At 43.0% G+C, this 15,490-nt stretch overlaps 1 protein-coding gene across 1 annotated transcript in view; it reads right to left on the bottom strand.

Moving 5' to 3' along the window:
• The window catches only part of HECW1 (HECT, C2 and WW domain containing E3 ubiquitin protein ligase 1), a 381,766-nt gene that overhangs the window by 86,990 nt on the left and 279,286 nt on the right, over positions 1-15,490 (bottom strand). Inside the window, exons 9-11 of the mRNA XM_034759497.1 lie at positions 14,271-14,371; positions 10,510-11,853; positions 4,996-5,097 (exon numbers count right to left, since the gene is read on the bottom strand). Coding sequence (XP_034615388.1) covers positions 4,996-5,097; positions 10,510-11,853; positions 14,271-14,371 — 1,547 coding nt within the window. The remainder of the gene's footprint in view (positions 1-4,995; positions 5,098-10,509; positions 11,854-14,270; positions 14,372-15,490) is intronic.

Raw genomic sequence — 15,490 nt, 5'->3', positions numbered from 1 at the left:
ATATTCTCAGAAATATCTGCATATTTTTAATTTTTTTCAATCTATCACTCTGATAAGGACCAGATAGCTGAGGAAATTGGTAACAAGATACTGAACCTTCCATCCTCATGTCTCTTGTTGAAATTAGGTTCAAGTTGGCCAGGAGTGTAACCAAAAGCCCCTACCTATCTGATGGCTGCTTGTTGGCTTGTATGAAATACACTGGTAGTTAAAAGCATCAAGAGCACTGGTAAAGGTGTTAGGAGTAAGAGGAAATTTAAGAAGTGAATGAGCTAATCAAATTGTAGATAAAAAAAACCTTAGAATTTCTTGAGTGAAGTTGCACAAATTTGATCTGCTAACTACATTATTGTTACATGACGATCCACCAGTTGATGACATAACAACTAAACAGTAATGTATATTTCCTCTCCTGGAGCACATCTGTACCCCAAGAGTGGTAAAGTCCACTTTTTTTCCTCTATCAGGGGATAGCCGTGTTAGTCTGTATCTACAAAAACAACAAGGAGTCTGGTGGCACCTTAAAGACTAACAGATTTATTTGGGCATAAGCTTTCGTGAGTAAAAACCTCACTTCTTCGGATGCCTCCTGAGAAGTGCGGTTTTTACTCACGAAAGCTTATGCCCAAATAAATCTGTTAGTCTTTAAGGTGCCACCAGACTCCTTGTTGTTTTTTTCCTCTGTGGCTCTGTGTTCCACCTTAGGACCAAGAGTTCTAGGTTCTTTGTGAACCTTCCCTCATATCCTCCAAGAGCAACAGAGAGCTGTGTTTCCTCCTACTGCATCCGGAATCCAACTCCCTGCAACCAGCTACCTTCCCCCAAACACTGTGCCTGATCAGTAAGGAGACAGACAGTGCTGGCCAGAGCTAAGGTGACATACCTTATCATAATGTTATTAAAAATACCTTCTTTATCCATGTGGGTGCCTGAGTGGGAGTATGGGCAAAGGCTAACCAGCACCCAACATTCCAGATTGGAGCAACCAGATAACAATTTGAACAAAATCATGACTCAGTGTATAATCCGTGAACCCTAGGCAACCATGTGCCCTCTATTGAAACCAGCCTATAGGGATTCTTGAAGGACCTTGGTCAGTCAGGGCCTGTTGGGAACCCTGAATTCCCAGTTAACAGTTGACATCTCCTTGAGACATATCAGTTCACACTCCGTACTCTTGCTAATGCCAACCACACATACATTCACACCTCAGCAAAAACAACATCACACAGAATGCATTAAGGCAGGTGCTACCCACAAACCCAACTGAATGTCACACTGCTTGAAGAAAGCATGTTGCAATGTGTCTGCAGCCATACACATGGTCTCTGAGCAGTCTCTGAGCAGAAAGCATCTAGTCAAACCTAGCAGCAGCTGGATGTGTCCAGTGCTTGAGGTCACAGTGGAAACATCAGGTCAGGATAAAGGAGACACAGTGAAAATTCAGGGAGAGTGTATGAGAATATCTGCTGGGCATGTTTGTTTTGTTGGGTCACAGCATTGTGCTATAGCATCTGGCCCAAGAGAGTTGTGTGTGCTGATGTGACTATTCCTTGCCAACATATAAAGAAAACTCACTGTTGGCTGATGTGCATTTATTTTCCTCCCAAACAGCATTACCATCACACAGGGGAATAAGTAATTCAAAGGGCATACAACACAGAATTTGTGGTAAGATGAATGGATGGCTGCACAGATAAATGCATAGACTGACAGATGGACAAAGGTCGTGATTTTGAGCTCTGTTCCAGCCCCTTTATGTTGCTCCAGTGATGCAATGATCTGGCTGTTTTTTTGGACCCTTTACATGTGGGAACTACCCCTTGGCAGAGGGGTTCTCTGGGCAGTGTAGGGCTGACACTATGGCCCTGCACCAGCCCCCTTATAACTTCAGAGCAAGGACACACCAGGAGATAGCCTGGGATCAGGAGAAGGTGAGGCCACTGTGCTCTGCACTCCAATTATCCTGGACTGCCAGATGGTCCCTTTGGGACCACTTCAGCCCATATGTACATTACAGCAGCCGCTGAGGCTGCTCTTACATACACCATGAGCCACACCTGTCCCTGGCAGACCTGTAACCCCAGAGGGACAAAGCCACCTTGCTCCTCTTTACATTCCTGTCTGTGGTACATCTTCTAAGTGGTGCAGCTCAGAGTTAGGACCCAAATGTTTTTCTTGGCTTCAGTAGGGTAGGGTTTCCACCAGTAAAAACAACTAACCATTGGATATGTCCATTAGCACTGGCATTGCACCATACAAACTCTACAATCTGATGCATGCTTTAAAATTTTACGTTCACCATGAAGAGTTTACTACAGACACGAAAAATCATGTTAAAATCTAAATAATTCTATTCCACACCCAAAATAAACATAGCCAAAGAAAAATTCCTCATCAGGACTAACAGAATAAACTAAATTTTGAATTCATATTGTTTTGGGGCTATGATCAAGTAAGACTGACTGCAAAGGGAAAACCACCTCACTTTTTGAACCCACAGGTCTCTCAAAATCCTTTAACTGATTTTCCTGAAACCTCACAAAATATTCTACCATGAGCTAAAATCTGGCATGTGATATTTCAGGGACATGGATTTGGATATGGAAATGTTAAGGTTCAGTCGATATTGTCCTTGTAATGATGGGAAATTATCTTCAACCATAACCATGGACAGACTCTAGTGTCTCTTCATTTTAGAAGCTCTAAACATTGTTCACTGTAAACCTGATTTAAAATGAACAATCTCTCTCCATTGGTGTGGTTTGGGAGGAGTACGAGGGGGCATTGCCCCTCCCCCAAACTGCATACCTTGAGTAGGTGTGGAATTTGCCCCCCCATGCGTGGCCCCGTTGGCCTGGCTGGAGCTGCCCCCCGATTCTCTCTCTCTCTCTCTTATTTAAGAGTGTTTTAGTTGTGATTAGCAAGTGAAAAGGGTCTTTCTGCAACACCGGAAAAAGAAAAATCTTTAGATCAGACCTTAGTTTGTACTTCTCATGGGCTTTAAAAATGTCATAGCTTGTACAGGGGGGAGGAAGGGATAGCTCGGTGGTTTGAGCATTGGCTTGCTAAATCCAGGGTTGCAAGTTCAATCCTTGAGGGGACCACTTAGGGATCTGGGGCAAAATCAGTACTTGGTCCTGCTAGTGAAGGTAGGGGGCTGGACTTGATGACCTTTTAAGGTCCCTTCCCATTCTAGGAGATAGGATATCTCCATTAATTTAATTTAGAATTATTTAATTCAATTTCTTTAGCAAAAATTCACATGGCACTGCACACTGAGGAGGGATATATTCAGGGACAATATACTTTACATGTATTACAAGTAGGATATAGTGTAGATATCAAAGTAATGGGTGCATTAATATTAAATAAATATGACTCTACTATCAGATGATTGTACTTTTGCTTTTGTGTAGATTAAACTCCATCATAATTGCCTTCATTAGGAGCAATGCTGAAAATACTTACCTTTTGAGGCTGGTGTTAAAAGGGAGGTAGTCTGTATTAAGCAAGCCATAGGGCTGAACTTGAATGTCTCCGATCAGTGCATGGATTAGGGTAAGTCATTTGCATGGCTGCTGTCAGTGTCTTATTAATAGGTAGTCTAGCTAGAAATTTCTCCCCTTCACAAAGTGGTGAGGTAAGATTAGTGGGAAGAGAAATATTTACTTATTACAGAAGTAACTGTTCCTAATTCATCATTCACTGGTAGGCCACACAGTGCCCCTAATAAGACTTCATGGGGCTGAAGGCAGTTGGATCATTCACCGCTACTGTATAACTGATGCCAGCATTGAGAGGAATTTTCAGTTTAGGGAATACTAACAACTTGGTGGATAAATGATTTTTTTTTATTAAGGGCACCATAGGCCACATAGCTACGTTCTTTACTCAGGCTGAGAAGAAAATAGAGAGCTTTGTTTTTAAGCCTGGTTAGTTTTTAAGATGCTGAGCATTTTTTCCTGTTAAATCATGTGCTAAACTCGAAAGATGATACACTATGTGTTGTAGGGCAGAGAGTGCACTCTACTGGACAAATTACGCTAATGCAAAAAGTTGGGCATTCCTCTAGGAATATGCAAGTTAAAAGCTATGAAATCCTCCCCAGTAAAGTGCAGAAGTGCTTTTATATGGAACCACAAAAACATGCGGCTAGAGGAAGCTGTAGGTCCATAAGTCAGTCATTTTGCTTCAGAGCAGAGACCCTCACATTAACTGTTAGAGGGGGCATTGCAATTGAAATGTGACGTCACTAGAATGTGACCTTCCTTGTCCCTGTCTTCTCCTCTGATCACTCTGATTAAGAATTGCTACCTGTCTTGATTTTCAAAAGAGAATCCTGATTTTGAGGATGCCTGGCATTGTAAGTAAGGCTGCAAGGACAAAGACAGCATCCCAAGCTGTCTTTGAAGCTGACACAGGGTACGTCTACACAACAAAAAAATACCCGTGGCAGTAAGACTCAGAGCCCAGGTCAACTGACTCAGGCTCGCAGGGCTACAGTCTGAACCCAAATGTCAACATTGCTACTTTTAGCCTCACAGCATGAGCTCTGCAAGCCCACCACACTTGACCTGGGCTCTGAGACTCTGTGTTGACATACCCATAATGTCATGACACTGGGATGCAACGAGTAGGCTAGAGGACAAACATTAAAGACAATAAGAATGCTTATACACAGAGCCTTTCATTGGAGGAGTTCAAAACACTTACCGCCTCACAAGACCCCTCTGAGACACTGAAGAGTTATTATCCCCATTGTATAGATGGGGAAACTGAGGCACAGAGTAGTTGTGTGTCTTGCCCAAGATGACATGGAGACACATAAAGTAAGGACCAAATAAGGAAAATAAAAGGGCACATTAAATGGGTTTGGAACAAGGTGGGTGCAGGGGATGAGGAGATTATTTAGAGACACACTGACCTGCCACACTGTTTAGGTTAACAGGAAAGGTTGAAAAAAAATAATACATTTAAAAAACTAAAGCTTACTTGGTGGAAGAGGCTCATCAATAGTTGGATAGTGATGGTGGTCGGGCCTCAGGGAAGGAAGCTGGCTGACTGGCTGAGAATTATGGAGTAAAGGACAATCACCTATGGACAAGATATTCAAGATAGTCATATTCATTCACTGTTTTGGCAAAAAGTGGTTTAAAATACACTACTGTAAAACAAGTGATCCCCAACAAAAACAAAAAAAACAGGGCAGGCAGCCATGTGGTGTATTAGCTGCTATGGCTTATTCATATGTCCAGGCACGGTTTTAATAATAACTTACATGGCAAAGAATTATTAAAATAATGCAGACAAGGATCAGATCTTGGGCTTGAGAGCATAATAAGAAATGATGGGCTAGATTCTGGACTCATTTACTCTAGATTTACACCAATGTAAGTGAGGAGAATCAGGACTGATGTCTGAGAAGTACTTCATAAATACTACCAAGTGAAAGGTTTTGGGAGTTCCTGCTGGAGCTTGACAGGACCACACAAAATCCCAGCTCCAACCTTGGATTCACTCCATCTAAATGCTGAGAGCTGCTTTCTTTGCTATTACAAAAGCCTCCTTTAGAGCAAATCCACAAGAGTGTATGTGAAGTGGTGTGGCAGGATTTTGCAGTCCCTGCAATGCAGAAGGCCTGCATCTGCCGTACTTTTAAAGTCATGGAAACTAGAATGTAAACAGTTTAAAATTCAAACTGTCAAGTTTAAGTGGAAGGTGGGGAGAGTGAGAGAAGGATCAAAAACATGGGAGAAAGGTGGGATGAGGAGAGCAAAAGATAAGAAGACACAGGAAAGAAGGAACCTGAGATAAAGAGGGGGGGAGACCTGAAATACAGAAAGAGAAGAAGAGGCTGATACGGTAGATGGGGCAGAGGAAGATTTTTTGAACACTATATTGTATTAAATATGTACCTATATACAGACACCCAAATGAAAACTGTACATATTTCCATCCTGGTGTCCTGGTGATGTGAATAAATTACTCAGCATTTTTGATGTCACTAGAATCCCTTCAGGAACTACAACTTTATTGTGGGGAGGCCACATTATTCCTTATGTTAGAATTGAATGTGAGCACTTGGAACTCATACTTTTGCACTTCACGGGTTCTAGAATTCAGAGAATATTTGCCCCAGTCCTTTCTTAAACTCTTGCAGATTCAGAATTATATACTGTATCCCACTGCTGGTCACTTTTTCAAGCTGTGTGACAATAGTTTTCCTACTGAAACCTTCAACTCCAGACAGCATACATCATTTACAGTGTGTATAAAACAGATACAATTAAAATCCAAGGTAAGCTTAGAAACAAAGTGATCTTTAATGTTTGTGATATTGCCAGAAAATTATACCACTGTATTGAAAAAAAAGAAAAATAGGATAGAACTGTACAAATAAGCTCACCTCAGTGTATGTTGACTGGTTTAGCCACCTTTCATGTCTAAATCTTACCACTCTATAAAAACGAGCTATATCTTGCCATCAAGAAGGCCAAATCACACTTGGAGTTGCAGTTAGCAAGAGATGTTAAGAGTAACAAGAAAGGTTTCTTCAGGTATGTTAGCAACAAGAAGAAAATCAAGGAAAGTGTGGGCCCCTTACTGAATGAGGGAGGCAACCTAGTGACCGACGATGTGGAAAAAGCTAATGTACTCAATGATTTTTTTGCCTCTGTCTTCACGCACAAGGTCAGCTCCCAGATTGCTGCACTGGGCAGTACAGCATGGGGAGAAGGTGACCAGCCCTCTGTGGAGAAAGAAGTGGTTCGGGACTATTTAGAAAAACTGGACGTGCACAAGTCCATGGGGCCGGATGCGCTGCATCCGAGGGTGCTAAAGGAGTTGGCGGGTGAGATTGCAGAGCCATTAGCCATTATTTTTGAAAACTCATGGCGATCGGGGGAGGTCCCAGATGACTGGAAAAAGGCTAATGTAGTGCCCATCTTTAAAAAAGGGAAGAAGGAGGATCCGGGGAACTACAGGCCAGTCAGCCTCACCTCAGTCCCTGGAAAAATTATGGAGCAGGTCCTCAAGGAATCAATTATGAAACATTTAGAGGAGAGGAAAGTGATCAGGAACAGTCAGCATGGATTCACGAAGGGGAAGTCGTGCCTGACTAACCTAATTGCCTTCTATGATGAGATAACTGGCTCTGTGGATGAGGGGAAAGCAGTGGATGTGTTATTTCTTGACTTTAGCAAAGCTTTTGATACGGTCTCCCACAGTATTCTTGCCACCAAGTTAAAGAAGTATGGGCTGGATGAATGGACTGTAAGGTGGATAGAAAGCTGGCTAGATCGTCGGGCTCAACTGGTAGTGATCAATGGCTCCATGTCTAGTTGGCAGCCGGTTTCAAGTGGAGTGCCCCAAGGGTCGGTCCTGGGGCCGGTTTTGTTTAATATCTTTATTAATGATCTGGAGGATGGTGTGGACTGCACTCTCAGCAAGTTTGCAGATGACACTAAACTAGGAGGCGTGGTAGATACACTAGAGGGTAGGGATCGGATACAGAGGGACCTAGACAAATTAGAGGATTGGGCAGAAAAAAACCTGATGAGGTTCAACAAGGACAAGTGCAGAGTCCTGCACTTAGGACGGAAGAATCCCATGCACTGCTACAGACTAGGGACCGAATGGCTAGGTAGCAGTTCTGCTGAAAAGGACCTAGGGGTCACAGTGGACGAGAAGCTGGATATGAGTCAACAGTGTGCTCTTGTTGCTCTTGCCAAGAAGGCTAACGGCATTTTGGGCTGTATAAGTAGGGGCATTGCCAGCAGATCGAGGAACGTGATCGTTCCCCTTTATTCGACATTGGTGAGGCCTCATCTGGAATACTGTGTCCAGTTTTGGGCCCCACACTACAAGAAGGATGTGGAAAAATTGGAAAGAGTCCAGCGGAGGGCAACAAAAATGATTAGGGGTCTGGAGCACATGACTTATGAGGAGAGGCTGAGAGAACTGGGATTGTTTAGTCTCCAGAAGAGAAGAATGAGGGGGGATTTGATAGCAGCCTTCAACTACCTGAAGGGGGGTTCCAAAGAGGATGGAGCTCGGCTGTTCTCAGTGGTGGCAGATGACAGAACAAGGAGCAATGGTCTCAAGTTGCAGTGGGGGAGGTCCAGGTTGGATATCAGGAAAAACTATTTCACTAGGAGGGTGGCGAAACACTGGAATGCGTTACCTAGGGAGGTGGTGGAGTCTCCTTCCTTGGAGGTTTTTAAGGCCCGGCTTGACAAAGCCCTGGCTGGGATGATTTAGCTGGGAATTGGTCCTGCTTTGAGCAGGGGGTTGGACTAGATGACCTCTTGAGGTCCCTTCCAACTCTGATATTCTATGATTCTATGATCAAAGTATAAATTTTTTTAAAAAGTCATCTAAAATATTTTCCCCCAAACTGCCAATATGTAGAATATAAATAATGCAGAAAGGAATTTTATATGTGAATTTAATACAAACACTTTTGTTTGTAAAAAAAAACAAACCTTGCACCATTCACTAATGAGAAAATTTACCTGGACAAAATGTAGGTAAAGTTACCCACGCACCTGGGTGCTCTGATGATATCACAACCCTCTGAAATGTCTTCATTAAAGCCTCTAATAAGAGTACAGACACATCTCACAGTTACATGTGCCCCCTCTCTGAATACAAAGTAGAATTATTTTAAATTACTATGCAGTGCTGCAAACACATCTGTAATAATTTTTACATTTTCCTGTTGCTACAGTTATGTCACCAATTGCCAGATTATCAATCTGCATTTCTTTACTTACCTCACCACAATTGACTCCCCCTAGTCAAGTTACTTACGCCAAGCCAGGTGAAGCATGGGATGTCAGTCACTTGGAGCAGATGGAGGCGACCATATCTACTGTACTTTTAATAACCACCAAATAAATTAAACAATGTGATCAACTATTGAAACATCTCACCCAATATTAGAAGAACATGGTGAACTAACCAGTCATGCTGTCCTTCTCTTGTATTCTCTCTCTACTAGTGAAAGTAAAGCTACAGTGAACATTCTACAGTGCCCTTTAAATATACTGAAGGGACATCTCCAGAAATCTGAAGCTTAATACCGGAGCACTGCTGAATCCATTTTTATTAGGGCACAAACTCTGTTCTCTTTCTCTGTATATACACACATCACAAAACAAACAAAAAAGCCACGCACGCACCCATATGCACACACATACACAAATACTGCCTACACCGAAAGAGCCTCATATACAGTGAAGAATGCCCATGTTACTGGGTGTTTCTCTCATCTCTGTTGCCGTGTAGTTCTGGGAATTTTGATTCTTTGGACTAGATCCTGCACTACAGAGCAAATAATTAAGGGTATGCAGTACATAAATGTTTGAAAGGAGGCCCAAAACTGGCATATCCAGGACCTCACCACAGTAGGGAGACCCTCTGGTGGCATAGTGACTCATGCACTCCTCCTGTTTCGGTTGGAGTAGGGGGAAGGATGGTATGGCTGGGGCCGGTGATCCCTCATGCAGCCATGGTGAGAAGCTGGTGTAACTCAGACTGGAGGAACATTCTAGCACAAGATTAGGGAACACAAGGACTATCTTTACAACCCCTCTTTTTACCCTTGCTGCACACACTGTGGCTGTAGCCAAGCATCTGAGCTTTTACTTTTTCAGTCGCAAAAAAACAGTACACAAGCTGAAGAAAAGACAAGTGACCAAATTCACTGGAGTAAACCAAGTGACGCTAGGGAGGAACTGAACACAAGGAATTGAAGTGTTCACGAAAAAAAAAGAGCTAAACAACTACGATGACAACATAAACAGACAACGATATATCTCTACATACAGTATACCTACAGAGATGTGTGGTGATGGGAACTGTATTTGATAGTTATGCATCCAAGGAAATATGATCTGTCGCATGTGAAATCTGAGGTTGATTTTGGTGAATGTAGGTGGAGAAGGTTAGGCAATTGGATTTATAACAGAAAGTTGACTCAACCTAAACTAGAAAATACTAGGATTTCTCCATAATATATTCTCTGTGTGTACGGATGTGTATATATATTACATACACACACATAGTGGGCCAGATCCTCAGTTGCTGTAAATCAGTTGATTTACACCAGTTCTGGATCTGCCCCTTCATAAACACACATAGATCTCCTTGTCATTTGTAAGACACATGGTAGCACACAAGATATGTAAAACTGAAAAATCCCTTGGAAGAAGGGACAGACTGGTAGAACTGGTGATCCTAATTTTGACCGGATGTGTAAGATTCTTGATTTATTATTATACTATTTAACAGAAACTGATGATAGAAATGCTGATCTCTGATTATTTTTTTTTCAGCACAGCCTCAATTATCCAACCCCCCCAGTACCTGATACTGGTCATGTCTCCCATATATTTATTAATAATACTGAGAATTCCTTTTTTATCTGCAACTTCGATTATCTGATGCCTCTGCTGACATCCAGATAATCAAGGTTGTTCTGCATATTGAGTCTCAGAATCTAACCTTCTCTTCTGTTGCTCGGACCTGCTACTGGGGACTCTAGAGTCTCAGTTGCTCTTTGTGGATTCCCACCATGAGCTACGAGTTCATCTGGCCACTGGGCGGAGACATCCACTTGCTCCCTGTCCAGTTCAGGGCTTTGCACTGAATCTGGCACTGACTCAAAGGCACTGTTTTCCTCTTCCTCATCATCCTGTGAGGAAAAGACCGTGCTCTCAGAAATCTTTGCACTGTCAACAGAGGAGAAACGGGTATGGCTGGAAAAGCGATTGTTACTGTCGTAACAGGAAGGGCTGTAGCAGGAGGTACTGTAGCAGGACGTACTGTAGCAGGAAGTGCTGTAACAGGATGGGCTGTAGCAAGAGGTGTCACACTCATTGTCCCCATACGGTCTGGAACTTGATTCACTCTCGCTTCCAGTCATGGGATGTTCCCCATCCAACAGCTGCTCATTTAAGTCTGAGAGATGCTCAATTGAGGTGCTGCGGGGCACAGTCCCCCGGCTGAAATACTCATCAGTTCCAGTTTCAGGAGGAGGATCTGCCGCTAGCGTCTCAGACTCGCTAACCATATCCTTCTCTGACATTTCCTTGACTGTTGACTCTTCGTCATTCTCGCCGCCTCCCTGCTCCTCCTCTCCATCGCTACTCATCTGTGCTGAGGGCAGGCTGTGAAGCAGATTGTGGATCCGTATGTAGTGTGTGCGAGGGGTCTCAGGCTCACCACATGCTGATGCGATCACCGTCTCCAGTTCAGACACAGGCAGGGAGCAGGGCCTGTTTTTCCTCTTCCCTGTTGTTCTTAGCTGCAGCTTGTTGTCTTCTTCCTCCTGGGCTGAAGCCCCTTCCTCATCCTGAATTTTCTCTAGGTCCTTGACAGTCTGTATGTCTGCACTCACCTCATCAATATCTAGAGCTTCTATGCTGGTAAAGATGTCGTCGTGTCCCTGAGTAACAGAATTGACTTTATTATTTTCCCTAACTTCAGTCTCTGGAGGAGGCGTGCAAGCCAGCAGAGCCAGTTGCTCAGAGAGGTCCATAGCACTCAGGGAAGGCAGCACTTCCCCTGGGATGGATTCCAAGGACTCAATAGCATCTGCTGGCACTGCATCAACCTCCCTATTTCCTGCTAGCTCTTCATTTAAACTGTTCTGGTTGACTTCCCCAGGGCTATCAACATTGACACCATTCACATTGCATCCATTTAGCTGCTCTGGAGCTGTACTTTCTGAGGTCACTGTGCCGGTGCAGGGAGGCTCACCAAGGATTTCCTCTGCAGCGCTGTTCACAGGGCTTTCCTGCAGTTCCGCTGACTCAGGATCTGCACTAATGGAGACTTCTTCATCATCTGCGTGCAACAAGAAAAGGAATTATTCCACTGCTACAATAATAAATACCCACCTCCACAACATACCTTTCAAGATCTGAACATGCGGTGTATCTCATCCATCATGCGGTGTATCTCATCCAGTGCACTAAATGCCCCAGTAACAATTATGTGGGTAAAATGAGAAAATCACCACACTCTCAAATGAACTCACACAGGAAAGTGATTAAAAGACAAAAACACCATATACACTCATGGGTGAACACTTTTCACAAAACAATCACTCCATATCTGACATCTCAGTCCTCATCCTCTTGGGAAACCTGCACAACACTTTCAAAAGACAAGGCTGGGAGCTTAAATTCATAACTCTGCTAGACACTAAAAATCATGGACTGAACAAAGAGATGAGATTTATGGTTTATTACAACTATTACAACTATGTAATAGTTACAACTGTAACCAACCCCCCTTTTTTGTCCTATGACTACAGAGTGTTAACTGGCCACTTCACCTTGAATGGTCTCTTACAATATTTGTTATCTACTTATACTAAACAGTCTGTTCCACCTTGTATTTAGGTCTGAGTACCTTTCCCAGACCTGGAGAAGAGCTCCGTGTAAGCTTGAAAGTGTGTCTCTTTCACCAACAGAAGTTGGTCCAACAAAAGATATTACCTCACTCACCTTGTCCTCTAACAAGAGTCATTTACTGAATCAGGGGCATAGGTTGTGGGAGCACAGGCATCCACAGAAATCCAAGAAAATTAAAATAATACATTACAGTGTTACGCAGATAGGTGACTAAACAGATACTGAGACGTTTTGATTTTTCACTAGGAAATCTCTGCACAATGCGTGTAACAATTGGCGGCCTAATCCTGGTAGTGTGTACACTGCTCTCCCTGCTGCAACCTGTGCCAGGACTCCTCCTTCCTGGGAATCCCCATCCAGGACACATTCTTATAGAAAAGGTTCAACCCTTGCTCCCAACACACACATCTTCTGACATTACTCTTGCCCACCCCACCTCCTCCCAGGGGTTACTCCCTACCTGACATAAAACCTGGGGCTCCTAGCTGCAACTGACGCGCTTTTCACCACCACCCAACTGGCCCAATTATGCCCTGAAGGTGAAAAAGTGTTGCACAACAAGCAGGGATCACATTTTCCAACTACTAATATAACTATTTCCTTTCAAACTAAGCACTCATAGCCTCACAGGGGCTCTGTTACAGAGGGACAGAAAGATTCCCTGGGCAGTACTTTTGGATCCTCACACTGAAATCTAGCATCAAGGTAGCACCACCATTACAGGACTTCCTAATAACTAGAGCAGGCCAAAAAATGAGAACAGCTTTTTTCTGAAAATTTTCATGGAAAAATGTCAAAACCAGAACATTTCCAAGCAGCTCTACTCCTCTTAATGAACATTTTATGCACAGGGTGCTCAAATCCACAGGCCTCTGTGCCAATAAAAAAACATAGCTAATCACAAAAGCAAGATATTTGCATTGATTGATGAAATACGGCATGGAAATTAAAATGTGGAAAGCTCAGATCTAAAACTGTGATAACAGCTCCTTCCTCCATCACATGGTTTCCCTTTCTCTGTTTTGTTATGTATTATTATCTATTTATTTATTTTGCTATTATGATGTTGCCATCATTTCTCACTTAAAATTTTTTATAATCTGGAAAATACCTTTTCCCTTCCCCCCACCGACAATGGTCACAAACACAAGAACTAAATCAGTCTAAAACTATGTGTACCATGTAAAACTAAAACTCGGTGTGAAGGTTGGATATGACACAATCAGAAACTCTATATGGTGCTATTTTTTTTGCGGCCATTGGGAGAAGTAATGCTTAATGTGAGTCCTTGCTGATGCTACAACACTAGAAGAACTCTCTCTATGCTATTCTGATATTGATGTAATGGATTCTTAGTGGTGAGCTATGTGGAATACACTGCAGAAAAAGCATTTTTACAGAGTGACTGCCAATAAATTCTTATTAATGGGCAAGATTGTGACTTGGAATATGTACCCTGTGTAAAGGAGTAAGCATAAGCAAGAACCCCCCCCTTATCTCCCTATGTGGGCTAAACACACCTTGGATTGGGGTAGATAGGAGTAAGCAGAGCTACTCTCTCCCTGGAGTAGGTGATGTGGGAGTGTGCAAAAACTCTCTAGGGGAGGAGATGGTCCTTTAATAGTGTAGGTCAGTAGTAAATGACTTCACAGTCTAGGAGCAAAGGGAAAGCAGGGGAGGGATTGTGCCTCCTGCCGCGGGGTGTAGCTTATATACTATCCTTTGCTCATGATCCTGCCTAAAGGCCCAGTCTAGCCCTAAAAGAATTCAAGCCTATATAGGTGAAAAGAATGTAAACAAAAATTCCAGCTCTCAGAAATAAGGCATTCCTGAAGAAGCCAATACCTGGATGGATAGAAGAAGTTATCTCAAACCGAAACTGCAGCTGTCCGCTGACGTGATCTGTTGGAAGCCTACGTCCCAGAGTGTAGCTGACAACCCTGTCCCTGTAAGAAAGCAAGTACTGTTACAGAGACTGTAAACTCATCCAGTATCTACAGTGAATGGAGAAAGCTGCTGTATCATTCACAAACACCTGACATTTTCAAAGGCAATTCACACTGTATTATTCCAACCAGCAGTGCAGGCATGTCTGAGTGTGTGAGGGAAGGAATAGCTGGGAAGGGGGGACCAAGGTCTCCAATTACAGTGGAAAGATTCAGTTAAGTTAGTAACCCAGGTTTGCTGGGATATATGTGGTGGCAAGTCTTCCCTGCCTGATGATCTGACCATGTCAAACTTCTCTTCAGATTCTTGCATTTCCTTCCCCTTTCCTTCTATATCAAATTCAAGCTCTTTGGCTTTGCCTTCAAAGTCCAATACAGCCTGACTCCCCATACCTGCTTTTCTGCTCTCTTCTTTGCCCTTCGAGCTACTCAATTGACTGCCCCTTCATGTCTTCCTCCCACTCCTGTTTCCATGCCGTTGATACACCTATAGCACATCCCTGGGCAGTCATGATGCCTCCACCCTTTCCATCTTCCAGTCCCTCCTGAAGACACACTTTATCCAAAAGTCGCACAACCCCCCTCATAGAAGAGTGAAACTAGAAAAAAGATGATCTGCTCATTGCCCCCAACTGAAGCTTAGTCAATGTTTGTAAACCACTGAGCGTGAAGAGTGTTAAACACTAATATCTGTATACCTTCTGGAGAAGCACATTTTAATTTCCATTTGGTGCTGCATATGCTCCCAGGGTAGTTTTACGTACATTTATAACTCAAATAAATGAGATTATCCTAGTATTCATGTAAACCTGGTGATTGTGTATTTGTTGTCTCCGTACTTGTAGATATGTCTTTCACTGAGTTTGTTTGCTTCAGGGAACCATTTACAGAGACAAAATAAAGCGAGGTTTGGGACTCACCAGAAAACAAAGCTGTTGCACTCAGCAAGGTCTTTTCCTGGAGAGTCCCACATTTATAACAAGGAAGTAAATTCTAACTTAAACCAGCATCATTAATCAGAGAAATCCCTGTGAAATAAGTAATTTCATTTGAGCAAGATTATTTGATTACATCATGCTGTTTCAGCCATGGACTTCACTCTCCTTTTCATAGTGGCAG

This window comes from Trachemys scripta, chromosome 2, assembly GCF_013100865.1.
Source record: "Trachemys scripta elegans isolate TJP31775 chromosome 2, CAS_Tse_1.0, whole genome shotgun sequence".
Taxonomy (NCBI): Eukaryota; Metazoa; Chordata; order Testudines; family Emydidae; genus Trachemys; species Trachemys scripta.
This window is presented reverse-complemented; position numbering and strand designations above follow the sequence as displayed.